General features: G+C 46.1%; 2 protein-coding genes across 21 annotated transcripts in view; one reads left to right on the top strand and one right to left on the bottom strand.

Annotated features, from left to right (window-relative positions):
• GPR107 (G protein-coupled receptor 107) overlaps positions 1-4,392 on the bottom strand; it is a 59,183-nt gene extending 54,791 nt beyond the window's left edge. Inside the window, exon 1 of the mRNA XM_027556576.1 lies at positions 3,666-4,392. Coding sequence (XP_027412377.1) covers positions 3,666-3,806 — 141 coding nt within the window. The 5' untranslated portion in view covers positions 3,807-4,392. The remainder of the gene's footprint in view (positions 1-3,665) is intronic.
• A 10,022-nt stretch (positions 4,393-14,414) lies between these two features.
• FNBP1 (formin binding protein 1) overlaps positions 14,415-15,185 on the top strand; it is a 135,543-nt gene continuing 134,772 nt past the window's right edge. For 18 of the 20 annotated variants that reach the window (XM_027556558.1, XM_027556557.1, XM_027556575.1 and 15 more), the window contains exon 1: positions 14,415-14,706. In XM_027556558.1, coding sequence (XP_027412359.1) covers positions 14,683-14,706 — 24 coding nt within the window. In that variant the 5' untranslated portion in view covers positions 14,415-14,682. The remainder of the gene's footprint in view (positions 14,707-15,185) is intronic. The other 2 variants (XM_027556568.1, XM_027556563.1) reach the window with 2 other exon arrangements.

Here is a 15,185-nt window from a genome sequence, read left to right as displayed (position 1 = left end):
AACATTTATGGATTTTAAGGATCAAACAATATGATGACTTTGATTGACTCGAAAATAATATGAGAAGGACAAATGTTGGCATATATGTTGAAAGCAGAACCCTCACAAATTGCTGGTAGGACTGCAAAATGGTACTGTTGCTTTAGAAAGTACTTTGGCAGTTTCCTAAAAAGTTAAATATAGATCTACCATGAAAAAAAAAGTGAAAGTGTTATTCGCTCAGTTGTGTCTGACTCTTCTGTGTCCCCATGGATTGTAGCACGCCAGGCTCCTCTGTCCATGGGATTTTCCAGGCAGGAATACTGGAGCGGGTAGCCATTACTTTCTCCAGGGGATCTTCCCAACCCAAGGACTGAACTCCAATCTCCTGCATTGCAGGCAGATTCTTTACCTTCTGAGCCACCAGAGAAGCCCAAAGAATACTGGAACAGGTTGCCATTTCTTACCCCAGGGGATCTTCCCAACCCAGGGATCGAATCCACATCTCTTGTGTCTCCTGCATTGGCAGGTGGATTCTTTACCATCTGAGCCACCCGGGAAGCTATCTACCATATGACCCAACAATTCTACTCCACTCCTAGCTATCAACCCCCCAAAACGAAAACATGTTTCCCAAAGACTTGCATGTAAATGTTTGCAGCAATATTACTCACAACAGCCAAAAATGGAAACCCAAACTTCAAATGTCCTAGTAAATGGCTGAGCATAGGTGATATATTCATACAATGAAACTATTTGGCCATTAAAAGGAATGAATTGCTAATACACAGTACAACATGGATGAACCTCAATAACATAAGTAAAAGAAGCCAGACAAAAAGGACCATATACTGTGTGACTCCATTTATTTGAAACACTCAGAAAGGGCAAATCTATAGAGACAGAAAGTAGATTAGTGGTTGTCTGGGGCTGGAGGTCGGACTAGGAATTAACTGTAAACCAACAAAAGAGCTCTTACACGGGTGATGGAAATGTTCTATGGCTGGATTGTGGTGACAGCTGCATAACTCAGTCAATTTACCAACAAGCACTGAATTTTGCGTTTACAATGTATGGATTTTAATGTATACAAACTATGCCTCAAGAGTTTCCAAAAGTTAAGGAAGCTAAAAAACAAAAGACAAGGAATTTGAGAAGACTAGAAGAAGAATGGGAAATGTAACATGGAATGAGGAAACGGAATAAAGAATGAAAGGGGGACGTCTCTGGTGACCTGGCGGTTGAAACTCTGCCTTGCAGTGCAGGGGATGTCGGTTCGATCATGGTTGGGGAACTGAGACCCCACTTGCTTCAACTAAGACCAGAGGCAGCCACATAAGTAAACACATTAAACAGAAAAAAAGATTTGTTTTCTAGTTAAAAAATAAAGAATGCACCTGAGAAGGGATGCATGTGGGGATAGAGCAGAATTAGCCATTGGTTAATGGTTACAGCTACATGGGAATTCACTATACTATTCTTTCTATTCTGGTGTGTGGCTGAAATTCTCTCTCTCAATCTCAAGCAAAATAAGACAATCTAACGTTGCTGCTCTGACAGGCTCCCTTCAGGTGACTTCACTTTCTTGGGCAAAATGTCAGACTGTTTAAGAGGAGAGAAACAAGTACAATACTGATTATGGAACAGGCACCTAGTATTTGAGAAAACAAAGATGAAAAACATTAAGCAATGTAGCTTACTCCTTGGAAGGAAAGTTATGACCAACCTAGATAGCATATTCAAAAGCAGAGACATTACTTTGCCAACAAAGGTCCGTCTAGTCAAGGCTATGGTTTTTCCAGTGGTCATGTATGGATGTGAGAGTTGGACTGTGAAGAAAGCTGAGTGCCGAAGAATTGATGCTTTTGAACTGTGGTGTTGGAGAAGACTCTTGAGAGTCCCTTGGACTGCAAGGAGATCCAACCAGTCCATTCTGAAGGAGATCAGCCCTGGGATTTCTTTGGAAGGAATGATGCTAAAGCTGAAACTCCAGTACTTTGGCCACCTCATGCGAAGAGTTGACTCATTGGAAAAGACTCTGATGCTGGGAGGGATTGGGGGCAGGAGGAAAAGGGGACGACAGAGGATGAGATGGCTGGATGGCATCACCAACTCGATGGATGTGAGTCTGAGTGAACTCTGGGAGTTGGTGACGGACAGGGAGGCCTGGCATGCTGCAATTCATGGGGTTGCAAAGAGTCGGACACGACTGAGCAACTGAACTGAACTGAACTGAACTGAAGCAATGTAGCACAATATGGAGAAATCAATCACCAGAATTACACCAACTCAGGTTGCTTCTCCCATTGAGGGTAGTATATTTTTCCTTCTATATTGTTAATATTTACCTAATGATGCTGGCCATCTGACATTTTAATTCTAGACATGCCTAAAGCCAAGAGACATGGTTCAGTGCGTTCAAGGTTCAGTATTAGTTTTGTTCTCTAATTTATAAGCTACAAAAACTCAGTTACATGATTTCACCTAAGACTCAAGATTCTAAATTATAAAGTGAAAGAATTTTAGGAGTTCATCACTTGGAGTCACAGGCCTGGGGACTAAGACCTATGGATAAGCTTTGGCAGGATTACAAAGCCCTATAAATTCCAAGAAGTTTTGCCTACATTTCTACCTGCATTTTCTGGGAAGAGATTCAATATCTTTCAGCATATTCTCAAAAGGAGCCAAGACTCACTTCTCTCCCTGCAGTTGACAACCATTTTAATCAGGATATTTATTGTTTACAAATAACAGTATGGGTCTAGTCAGGTTTTTTTAATCCAGATTCTGTATTCTTTAAACTATAGTCACAAAATACATTGCTTTGTTAATGTACTGGGTTTTAATAAGATAAACTTTCTCACTGCTGAAACCTCATTCTGCTAAGAATACCTTACAGAATTAAAATTATGTACAAGGTTTGGGATCACAACGATTTATTTTTCCTGGTCTCATATATTAACCAGCTAAATCGCCTGGAGGCATGTTTTGAATTAAAAAGCAGGATACAAAGGGTTCAGTCTAGGCCTATCGTAAATTTCTTCCCTAGACAGACAATGACAGAAGCGAGGGATAAAAAGGGCCTCTAATCAAAAACATATTTTCATTGCTGGGCTTAAATTTCCGGTAACGGATTTCAAGCGAGATTTGAAATTCCTCCTGGAGATGCTCACTTTGCTCAGGCCAGAGACCGCCACGCCCACCAGGGAAACTGAGGCAAAGGTTCCGCGCACCTTCCAACTGCCGCACACCTTCCAACTGCCAGGCACCAGGGGGATGGACCAAAGGAGACGGCGGACGAGCGAAGTCGGGGGTAGAAGTTGGAGATGAAAGGGAGGAGGAAGATCAAGTTGCTCTAGGCAAGTAAGTCAGGGAAGCCAACAGGACTGCAAGCACAGCCCCCTGAAAGTCCTTCGGGGTTACACCGCAGTTCGGCCCCTTTCCCTCTCTTAGTTCGAATCTTCCTACCCTTTCCAGACCGACCGAGGACTCCCGCCATTCCCACAGTTCCCAACAGACCCCTATGAGAGGGAGGCCGCGACTGGGAATACAGGCGGGAATCCAATCGCTCATAGACAATCCCCCGACCCCCGCTTCCCCTGGGCCAAAAGTTGCCCCTCGGCATCAGGGAGCGGCCTCGGCCTCTGTCCCCCGCCCTGGTCTTGCAAGGCCCTGGTCGCCCTTACCTTGAGCGCCAGGTGGTGGACGCGGCCCAGGCCGGGCTCGGCCAGCAGCTGCAGCAGCCCCAACAGCGGGAACAGCCGGAGGCCGGAGGCTAGCCGAGGACTGCGGGAGCCCGAGAGGCCAACGGGCGCCGGGGCGGCCATATTTGTTCCAGCATCACCAGCTGCTTCCTCTCCCGCCCACTTCCGGGGCTAAAGAGCGGCGGCTGCCGGAAGCGCTTGAAAGCGGGCTCTCTGCTGCCAGCGGCGGGGAGATTGTAGCCTTTTTCCTGGAGTTTGCGGTCCCGGGAGCGGGGCGGGTACACTTCGGGGCCGTTCAGTTGGCCTCTGCTGTGAGGACTTTTCGGTTTAGCCAGAAGAGGTGCGCCCGCAGTGGGTAGCCGTGGCGGTTGCCATGGTAACAGTCGCTGGGCTGGACAAACCCCAGCGTTGCCTCCGCCCCGCGGAGCTTGGAAAGCGACCTTGGGCCTGCGCGGCCGTCGGCCCACCGAGGGACCTGGCGTTCCTAGGCGGGGAATGCCTCCTGGGTGCCTGGCGGTTGATGGGACCGATTGCCCCGAGCAGCCTTCACTCGATAGAAAAACCAAGTTCGGGGCTTGTCATCAGTCCTTGGGTGGTTTTGTTTTTGTGTTTTGAGGCACTTAACGCAAATTTTTGATGAGGTGGTTTTAGTAATTTATTGCGCCTTTATGAGGTACTTCTTCCCCAGTGGCTCAGCGGTAAAGAAGCCACCTGCGGTGCAGGAGACACAGAGACTCTGGTTCCATCCTTGGGTTGGGAAGATCCCCTGGAGGAGGAAATGGCAACTCACTCCAGTATTCTTGTCTGGGAAATCCTATGGACAGAAAGGAGCCTGTCCATGGGGTCGCAAAAGAATCGGACATAGCTGAGCGACTAAACAAGGACAACGTATCAGGCACTTCGTTAAGCCTTTTGGGTGCATTTTTGCATGTAATCCTTGGAACAGTCTGATGAGATAGGAGGTAGGTGTAAGTATTAACCTCCCCGCCCCCCCCCCCCACACACACACATACACACACACTTTACTGGTAAGCAAACTGAAGTTGAGAGATTGTCATTTGTTCCAGGTTGAAGTGGGAATCACGTGGAAAATGCTAAATACTGTTATATCGCTTCATGCTATTTCATCCAACCACTAGAGTATGAATCTCTTAATCCTGTGTGGAAACTTGCCTTGCTTCTAATCTTTTGAATTTGTAGAGAGACCTTTAATGAAAGAATTCAGTAGTTTGTTCCCTCCAAATCGCTATTTTGATCATGGAGTTATAAAAAAAGATAATGCTTATTAAAATTACCAATAGACTAGCTAGGTTTATTTAGGTTTTCGGTGTATTTTTGTTTTGCTTTTTTTTTTTGGCTTGCCACGCAATGCATGCTCTTTGTGGGCAATCATTTAAACAAAAGAGAAGAAAATAAAAACCACAAGGAATCCCCCAATACTGCATGACTATCAGTGTTTTATGACAGAATCAGATTCCTAATCTTTTTAACTGGAACTAGGAACTGAAGTTAACATGATATATCTAAATGAAGATAAAGTGAGTAAACTGCTGCACTCAGGTTAACAAAAATCAGGAGGGGAAGTACAGAGGAGAGGAGTGAGAGTCCCAGATCTTTTAGCTGTGCAATCTCAAAGTCATGAATCTATGAATTCTTGAAAGTGAAAGTGGCTCAGTTGGGTTGTCCGTGGAATTCTCCAGGCCAAAATACTGGAGTGGGTAGCGTTTCCCTTCTCCAGGGGATCTTCCCAAGCCAGGTCTCCTGCATTACAGGCAGATTCTTCACCAGCTGAGCCACAGGAAAGTCCAAGAATACTGGAGTGGGTAGCCTATCCCTTCTCCAGCAGATCTTCCTGACCCAGGAATCTGCACTGCTGGGAGGTCAAAAACTAGTACAGGTTCTGTCACACCCTCTGTAAGAACAAAAGTAGGGCACTAAGGTGTAGCCAGGAAGATAGAAAGGCAATGTTTACTAGTTGGTAGTTTAATTTCTTTCTACAACCTAAGATTTTTAGCCATGTATTATGGATATGTCATCTTACTTCTATGAACAAAATTCTTGTCTGATCTTACTACACAATTTTACAGATGAAGAAGCTTAGAACAAGAAACTTTATTGTCTTAGAAATCCACAAATGAGATAATAGTTAATCTATTTATCAAGCAGTTAAGTTTGCCAAATATTCTGCTAAGTACTCTATATGTTGTTGTTGTTGTTTAGTCACTAAGTCATGTCCTACACTTTGTGATCCCATGGACTGCAGCACACCAGGCTCCTCTGTCCTCCATTGTCTCCTAGAGTTTGCTCAAATTCATGTCCATTGCGTCAGATGCTGTCTAACACATCTCACCCTCTACCACACCCTTCTCCTTTTGCCTTCAGTCTTTCCCAGCATCAGGGTCTTTGTGCACATTATCTCATTTAAGACCACAAAATCTTTGTATGGTCTGTATTTTTGTTCCTTTCTTAAAGACAAGACTTGGTTAGAAAAATTTATTCAAGGGTGGTCTGATAATTTATAAATGACTCTCATCCAGGCCTTGCCCACAAAGCCCAGCATTTAATCCTTATTCTGCAATTGTTATAAAAAATCTCATACGAGGCTGGAAGTGTCCTTAGAAAATCAGCAAATCCTTTCACCTTATTAATAGATTTGAAAACAAATCCAAGGAACTCAAAAATGATTTTCTCAGGATCACACAAGGATTTAGGTAATTTTGGGCAAGCATCCAGGACTGGACCTCATGTGCTTTAAACTGGCTCTCTGCTTCTTGTACTGTACCATACGTGGCATTCTTTTTATTCAAATTTTATTATTTTTTAAATTCTTTTAAATTTTCAAAAAATAAAATCCCAGAATCTGAGTAGCCAGTATCTTATGAAGTGAAATTCAAGAGAAATGTTCAGAAAGCATTTTAAAAAATCAGCAATATGAAAGAACATGGAAGAAATAAAAAATAATTGATACTTTCTTTTAGGTAAGAGGAAAGAAAAACCAGACAGTCAACTGATCCTCACGTCGGTATCAAACTAGTTGTCAAAAGAAATGGGGATTTTTAAGTGCAGTTTCCTTTTTTTATGGAGGCTTCCTAGCTGGCTCTGTGGTAAAGAATCCACCTGCCAGTGCAGGAGATGGGGATTTGATCCCTGAGTTGGGAAGATCCCCTGGAGGAGGAAATGGCACCCCACTCTAGTATTCTTGCCTGGAGAATCCCACGAACAGAGGAGCCTGGCGGGCTACAGTCCACGGGGTCACAAAGAGTCAGATACAACTAAGCACGCACGAACTTCATTTTTAAAGGGAATCTGCAATGTTTTGGAGTGTTATTGTATACTTTTTAAAGTGAGGTACCATTTTTGAGAATCTCTGGTTTTAAATTTGAAAATAATAGGCTTCTAAAAATGGATTGATCAGGAATAATCTTAATTTTATATTAGAATAACCAGTTTATAAAATAGGAGACCTTTGTCTTTTAGTCTCTGGAAAACAGTTTGACAAGGGCTCAAAGCTGGGTTTTTATACCTTGCTGCTTTTCACTTGGGAATTATTATGTGACTTTCACAGGGTCACATACCAGTGACATCTGTCCAAAAGTTTATGAGAAATGGCTTCTTCAGGTATTTGAGAACTATATTGTGCCAGTCATTAGTTTGGAACTGAGAGATTTGAGCAAACTCCAAGAGTTGGTGAAGGACAGAGAAGCCTGGCATGCTGCAGTCCATGGGTCGAAGTCAGATGCAACCTAGCAACTGAGCAACAAAAGAAAGGGAGCACAAATTACAAAGATTTAAAGGTGAAGTATGCTTTTGAACCATCTGGTGATGTCCATGTATAGAGTCTTCTCTTGTGTTGTTGGAAGAGGGTGTTTGTTATGACCAGTGCATTTTCTTGGCAAAACTCTATTAGTCTTTGCCCTGCTTCATTCTGTATTCCAAGGCCAAATTTGCCTGTTACTCCAGGTGTTTCTTGACTTCCTACTTTTGCATTCCAGTCCCCTATAATGAAAAGGACATCTTTTTTGGGTGTTCGTTCTAAAAGGTCTTGTAGGTCTTCATAGAACCGTTCAACTTCAGCTTCTTCAGCATTACTGGTTGGGGCATAGACTTGGATTACTGTGATATTGAATGGTTTGCCTTGGAAATGAACAGAGATCATTCTGTCGTTTTTGAGACTGCATCCAAGTACTGCATTTCGGACTCTTTTGTTGACCATGATGGCTACTCCATTTCTTCTGAGGGATTCCTGCCCACAATAGTAGATATAATGGTCATCTGAGTTAAATTCACCCATTCCAGTCCATTTCAGTTCGCTGATTCCTAGAATGTCTACATTCACTCTTGCCATCTCTTGTTTGACCACTTCCAATTTGCCTTGATTCATGGACCTGACAGTCCAGATTCCTATGCAATACTGCTCTTTACAGCATCGGACCTTGCTTCTATCACCAGTCACATCCACAGCTGGGTATTCTTTTTGCTTTGGCTCCATCCCTTCATTCTTTCTGGAGTTATTTCTCACTGATCTCCAGTAGCATATTGGGCACCTACTGACCTGGGGAGTTTCTCTTTCAGTATCCTATCATTTTGCCTTTTCATACTGTTCATGGGGTTCTCAAGGCAAGAATACTGAAATGGTTTGCCATTCCCTTCTCCAGTGGACCACATTCTGTCAGATCTCTCCACCATGACCCATTCATCTTGGGTTGCCCCACGGGCATGGCTTAGTTTCATTGAGTTAGACAAGGCTGTGGTCCTAGTGTGATTAGATTGACTAGTTTTCTGTGAGTATGGTTTCAGTGTGTCTGCCCTCTGATGCCCTCTTGCAACACCTACCTTGGACTACAAGGAGAGCCAACCAGTCCATTCTGAAGGAGATCAGCCCTGGGATTTCTTTGGAAGGAATGATGCTAAAGCTGAAACTCCAGTACTTTGGCCATCTCATGCAAAGAGTTGACTCACTGGAAAAGACTCTGATGCTGGGAGGGATTGGAGGCAAGAGGAGAAGGGGACTACAGAGGATGAGATGGGTGGATGGCATCACTGACTCGATGGATGTGAGTCTGAGTGAACTCTGGGAGTTGGTGTTGGACAGGGAGGCCTGGCATGCTGTGATTCATGGGGTCGCAAAGAGTCGGACACAACTGAGCGACTGATCTGATCTGATCTGATGCTTTTGAACTGTGGTGCTGGAGAAGACTCTTGAGAGTCCCTTGGACAGCAAGGAGATCCCACCAGTCCATCCTAAAGGAAATCAGTCTTGAATATTCATTGGAAGGGCTGATGCTGAAATTGAAACTCCAGTACTTTGGCCACCTGATGCGAAGAACTGACTCATTTGAAAAGACCCTGATGCTGGGAAAGATTGAAGGCGGGAGGAGAAGGAGACGACAGAGGATGAGATGTTTGGATGGTATCACCGACTCAATGGACATGAGTTTGAATAAACTTCAGGAGTTGGTGGAGAGGGAGTCCTGCCGTGCAGTCCATGGGGTTGCAAAGAGTTGGACATGACTGAGCAACTGGATTGAACTGAAAGTAAAGGGTTTTTAGATAGTTACTTCTCAAATTCTGTGAAAATGCTATCTTGGCAATTTTACTTAGGCACATGATTTCAGAGTTTCAAGAGCAGGTTATTTGCATAATCATGATACTGTAACTGGGAACAGACCTGTTGAGTAACAGAGCAAGTTAGGTTTGCCTCTCCCTGGCCGCATTTTCAAAGGGGCATTAAACTTTAAGGTACTGACTGAAAAAGCCTTGAGGGGCTGGAAAGACTATATCCTAAACCTGACTTTCAGCCTTACCCTCTTCGTCAAGTGGGTCTTATTTTTCTGTTTCCTCTAACATTGCAAGATCTACTGAAGTTTGCCACTAGTAGCAGAATTTGGAGTTTGAATCTAGTGTGATTAATAATGTTTGACATCAGTTTAGAAATTTCCAGAGATATTTAATGTAATTATGGGGTTAATATTCTCTAGTTATGATTGTTCTTGTCTTTCTTATCAAAAGAGATGACGTTTCTGATCAAAATTCTGTATAAACACAGTACAGGGAACCAGAGGTCAAACTAGAGCTTGGCAATATATTCAGAAGTCAAATGTCACTTTCATTCTTTGACTTGAAATGTCATTTCTTGGGGCTTGGGGAATGCCCACAACTCTCCTTGCAGAGTCATCTTCCTGGAAAAGCTAGCCCCGGACACATCTTGAATCCTGCAGGTTGGAGAAGAACTTCCAATCCGCTTCTCCTCAATTCGGTGGCACAGTGCGTAACTTGCTCAGCCACAGACAACTGGTTTTTCCTGATATTATGCACATCTTTATAGACCATCAGGGGAATTCCATTATTGAGTACAAAAATTGGTTGCAGTCTTAAGATTCTACTCATGACAGAGTTCTCCTTTTATCCCACTCCAACTTTTTCCACTCCACTGCTTTCTTGGGTCCTTAGTAAGTAGTTTGAATGTTAAACAAATGGAGAATTTTAAGCTGGAAACTGATGGAACCTACTTTAAAGGAAAAAGAAGAAATCCTGAGAATCTCATTAAGAAGAGTACTTCAGCGATAGACAACCAGTCAATGGTAGTTCAAGCAATCTGTTTTACCACATCAGGAGTGCTTAAAGGATTGCTTTCCTTGATAGAGGAAGTAAAAATCCTCCAAAAAATAAGAGGAAAAATAGGGAACTGATACTCGTGCCCCCATGTGCTACATTTTAGAACATTTTACATGTGTTCTTTCTTTTCGTCTTTGCAGTAACTTTTGGAGCAAAGCATTATGTCCATTTTATGGAGGAGGAAACTGAGGCCTAGAGAAGGGAAATAATTCAACCAAAGCTCTAGAGGTTTCTGTGTGGGGCTATCCACTCTGTGCTCATGCCAGCTCCCTTCTTTCAGCCTCACAACAACCTTGGAAGTCTGTGTTTCAAGTGAAGTTCTGAGAGTTTAAGTAACTTGTCTAAGGCCACAGACCTAATAAGTAGTGTAACACTAGGATCCCAATGGAACAATTACAAAACCACTTAACGTATTAAAGAGCAGAGCGATCACTTTGCCGACAAAGGTCCATATAGTCAAAGCTATGATTTTTCCAGTAGTCATGTACGGATGTGAAAGTTGGACCAGAAAGAAGGTTGAGCACCAAAGAATTGATGCTTTTAGACTGTTGTGCTGAAGATCTTGAAAGTCCCTTGGACAGCAAGGAGATCAAACCAGTCAATTCTAAAGGAAATCAACCCTGAACATTCATTGGAAGGACTAATGCTGAAGCTCCAATACTTTCCCAACTCATTGGAAAAGACCCTGATGCTGGGAAAAATCAAGGGAGGAGGAGAAAGGGGCAACAGAGGGTGAGATAGCATCATCGACTCAATGGACATGAGTTTGATAATACTCTGGGAGATGGTCAAGGACAGGGAAGCCTGGCGTGCTGCAGTCCATGGGATCACAAAGAGCTGGACATGAGTTAGTAACTGAAAAAAGGAAGCCTTTTAAATAGATTAGATAGTGATATCTCTACATCTAAGCCCCTGAATTAGATGTTTATACTAGCAAGAGCATTGGAGTTGCTGAAAGACTGTATTAGAATTGTTTACCTCTAACTCCATAGCAACTATACAGGGTCTATATTTTCTAGATACCTTATTTCAGTGCTAATAACATCTGTGTGATCAGATTATTCAGTGGGAATTTATGTAGTCACCTGCCAAGATCATAACTTTGTAAATCAGTATTCTCCACATGTTCCTAAAAGGTAAAACAGGTGTATATAGCCCAAACCGATCCCCTAGGTAATTTAGAGTCCCTTGGAGAGCAAGGAGATCCAACCAGTCCATGCTGAAGGAAATCAGTCCTGAATATTCATTGGAAGGACTGATGCTGAAGCTGAAACTCCAATACTTTGGCCACCTGATGCGAAGACCTGACTCATTGGAAAAGACTCTGATGCTGGGAAAGATTGAAGGTGGGAGGAGAAGGGGACGACAGGATGAGATGGTTAGGTGGCATCACTGACTCAATGGACATGAGTTTGAGTAAACTCTGGGAGTTGGTGATGGACAGAGAGGCCTGGCATGCTGCAGTCCATGGGGTTGCAGGGAGTTGGACACGACTGCAGGACTGAACTGAACTGAACTGAACTGAGGTCATTGCAGTATTTACATAAATGAGGTTTACAATTGTTTAGGCATTAAATCATGTCCGGCTCTCCTGCAGCCCATGGACTGTAGCCACCCCAGGCTCCTCTGTCCATGGGATTTTCCAGGCAAGAATACTGGAATGGGTTGCCATTTCCTCCTCCAGGGGATCTTCCTGACCCAGGGATCAAACCCCCATCTCCTGCATTGGCAGATGGATTCTTTACTACTGAGCCAGTGGGGAAGCCACAGGATTTACAACACCTCTTGTGAAAACTGATTCCTAAGCAGGTCAGTCACAGTGACTTGTTAATAGAAGTTCTTCTCTTAAACTCACTCCCTTTTACTATAAGGTAAACTGAAATGGATTCAGTTCCTCCTAAAAGATACTGTGCTGTATTTAATTTTTTTCTTTGCTAGCTTATTTCTTTTTATGCTGAATCCTGTTTGTTTCCATTGCTTTAAAATCAGTGGTGACTTTTCCTTTTATTTCTTGGAGATTCTGATACCTTCAACCCTTTTTTTCAGTTACCACCAGACTTAATGAAGTTAAAGGTATTTGCAGTATGGTCTAATTAACCCAGTTCCATACAGTACTGCTGCCGTGGCTTTTAATGGGTTCCTATAACTGTTTCCTGCTTACTCATCTTAAAAGGTTTCCTTCTAATGTGGTCTCTCTCTCTTTCTGCTATCTCTTGCTCTTTGTCCCCCGTTTCTCTTCTTTAGAGCTGCAGGTTGTTTTTCCTCCTGATTAGCATCTTTTCACAAGTCACTGGCAGTCGAGATTAGATCACTGTATTTGAAAAAACAGTAAATCTTGGCAGGAAGAAATTGAGGTGATTTGTGAGGCAGGGTCCTGTTAGATTACCTGCATTTCACTCAGCATTTCCAAATAGCAAACTAAACTGTGCAGTATTGATTGAGTTTCTGACCCCTCCAACTCACTCAAGCTGTTAATGAATGTACCTTGGAAGGTAAGTGGCTGGCTGTTCTGATGGTTACAGGTCTAGCAGGATTGGAGTACAGAGTTTCCAGACCGGGTAACTGAGAAAAAAATATTTAAAATGCACACTAACAACAAACTGGTGGAAGGAACTCCTTACTGAAAAAAGATAGACCAAAACAGGTTTGACAGTTTAAATTTATTGTAGTCCTGTCCAACAAAGGAAGTAGACTTGGTTTATCTGCAGGAGTAGGACACCACCCTTGCTCCACCCTCTCCTGGAGAAGAATGATAAGCTGGTTGAAGCTGGGTGTAGTGGGATTAGAGAGACAGGCAGCTGAAATACTTCTTAAATGGGGCCCATTTTAGGAGTTCACAGATAGTCAGAAAAGTCAGTAGGATTAGCTGAGGAAGAAAGAAAAGTTGGGGGAGAAAGGGCCTAGTGATTCAGAGGAAGGAGTGGGAACCCAAACAGTTCTCCAGTCCCAATCCTGGAATCGGGCTTCCCTGGTGGCTCAGACAGTGAAGAATCCGCCTGCAATGCAGAAGACCCTGATGGATCCCTGGGTGGGGAAGATCCCCCGGAGAAGGAAATGGCAACCCACTCCAGTATTCTTGCCTGGAGAATTCCACGGACAAAGGAACCTGGTGGGCTACAGTCCATGGGGTCGCAAAGAGTGGGACACGACTGAGCGACACACACACACACACACAATCCTGGAATGTTATTTGTGTATACTCTGGGAGTGCAGGGGAAAAGGAGTCCGTATCTACTTAAAAATTAGTTCTCAATTTACCAACCACTGGCCGGGTAACAGGTGGTCATCTCTCGCTGAGCTGGGTAGTTACTGCCTCCCTTTGGCGGGAGGTGGGGGAGGAGGCTCTGAGCTTCTCCAGAGGTGGAGGCCTTGTCCTAGGCCACCCAGCTAGTGAGTGCGGGTTGGCGGGACTGGAACCAGAAACGCGAATCTGTGGACCCAGAGCCTTTGCTTTTTTCACCCACTACGCGGCAACGTGATTTCAACGTCTGAGAGTTTCTTGGCCGAACAAGTCGGAAATCACCGGTTTCAGAGATTAGAAATCACCGGTTGTGCGCCCCTGGACTCTTTTCCCCAGGCACTCTGCTAGGTCGCTCTCGGCCTCCGAGTCCTTCTGTGTGCAGTACGCAGACAGCACCGCACCTGGCCCCACGCCCACCCGCGCAAGGCTGCGAAAGACCCCCGGGCCTCCAAGGCTTCCCGGGCGGTGGGGGAAAAGACCCGCTCGAGCTAGCTCTGATGGTTGAGCAACGAAAAGCATGGTCCTTAAATTCAAAGCGGCGCTCGGCGCAGGGGAGCAACCTCAGGCTACTCGGCAGAACCCCCGTAATAACAGAGGCCGGCTCCGTTCAGAGGCGAGTGGTTTGTCCCTAAGAGCAGAGAGTGTGGCTGCTAATAAATAATTAAAAAAAAAAACAAAAACAAAAAAAACGGCAGCGGGGAGGCCGGCGGCTCCAGGTCCCACCAGGGCCCCCGGCTTTCTGCAAGTCCTTCCGGACCCCTGGGCCATGCGGGCGGGGGGCTCCCGGGGGGAGGTTGGGCCGGGGGCGGGGCGCGCGCGTGCGCGAGCTGTCAGGCCGGCCCCGCCCCCGGCGCGAGGCCCCGCCCCTCCCCTCCCCCGCCCCTCGCTCTCGGGTGTGGGGCGGGCGGGCGCTGCGGAGACCGCGGCTGCTGCTTCCTCGGGCCATTTTGCCGAGGAGCGACCGGGGAAGAGGACCGCCGCGGAGACCCTAGGCGAGGAGCGGCGAGCTGGAGGAGGCGGCGGCCGCACGGAGCACGAACTTTCCTCGATCGCGGGGATCTCCCGGGGAGACGGGATCGCTGGGGAGGGGGACCGGAGAGCCGCGCCCCGCCGTGCGGTGCGCCCCTTCCCGCCCCCTGCACCATGAGCTGGGGCATCGAGCTCTGGGTGAGTGAGGGGCCGGGCCCGCGAGGATGCAGGGAGGTCGGGGAGCGGTGCCTGGTGCGCCTGGGCTGGGGGACGCGGGCCGGGCTGCCCCCGGTGGACGAGATCGCTTGCCGGTCGGGGGTCTCGGCGGCCCTGGCGGGAGGCGCAGGTCCGAGTGCCTCTCGTTGGCCTCGGCTTGAGCGGGAGGTGCGCGCCAGATTCGCCCTTCCGAGGTGAGCGGGGGCTGGTGTGAACCGCGCCCCCCGCCCCGGCGGCCAGAGCAGGGGCCGCTGGTGTGGGTCCCCTCCACGGCCCGAGAGGGGCACGCGGATCTGGGTCCCCGCACCTCCCGATCAGAGGCGCGGGCGGGACCCCCCTGTCTTCAGCGCGGCGGGCCGACTCAATGGGGGCGTGGAAGGCCGGGGATTTTCAGGGCTGCGTTAGGTATTCGGCGCCCAGACCCGCGGTCCCCTGCTGTCTCTCCAAGGAGGTGCGGGTGT

Source organism: Bos indicus x Bos taurus, chromosome 11, assembly GCF_003369695.1.
Source record: "Bos indicus x Bos taurus breed Angus x Brahman F1 hybrid chromosome 11, Bos_hybrid_MaternalHap_v2.0, whole genome shotgun sequence".
Taxonomy (NCBI): domain Eukaryota; kingdom Metazoa; phylum Chordata; class Mammalia; order Artiodactyla; family Bovidae; genus Bos; species Bos indicus x Bos taurus.
Note: the sequence above shows the minus strand (reverse complement) of the source record. Positions and strands in the feature narration are given on the sequence as shown.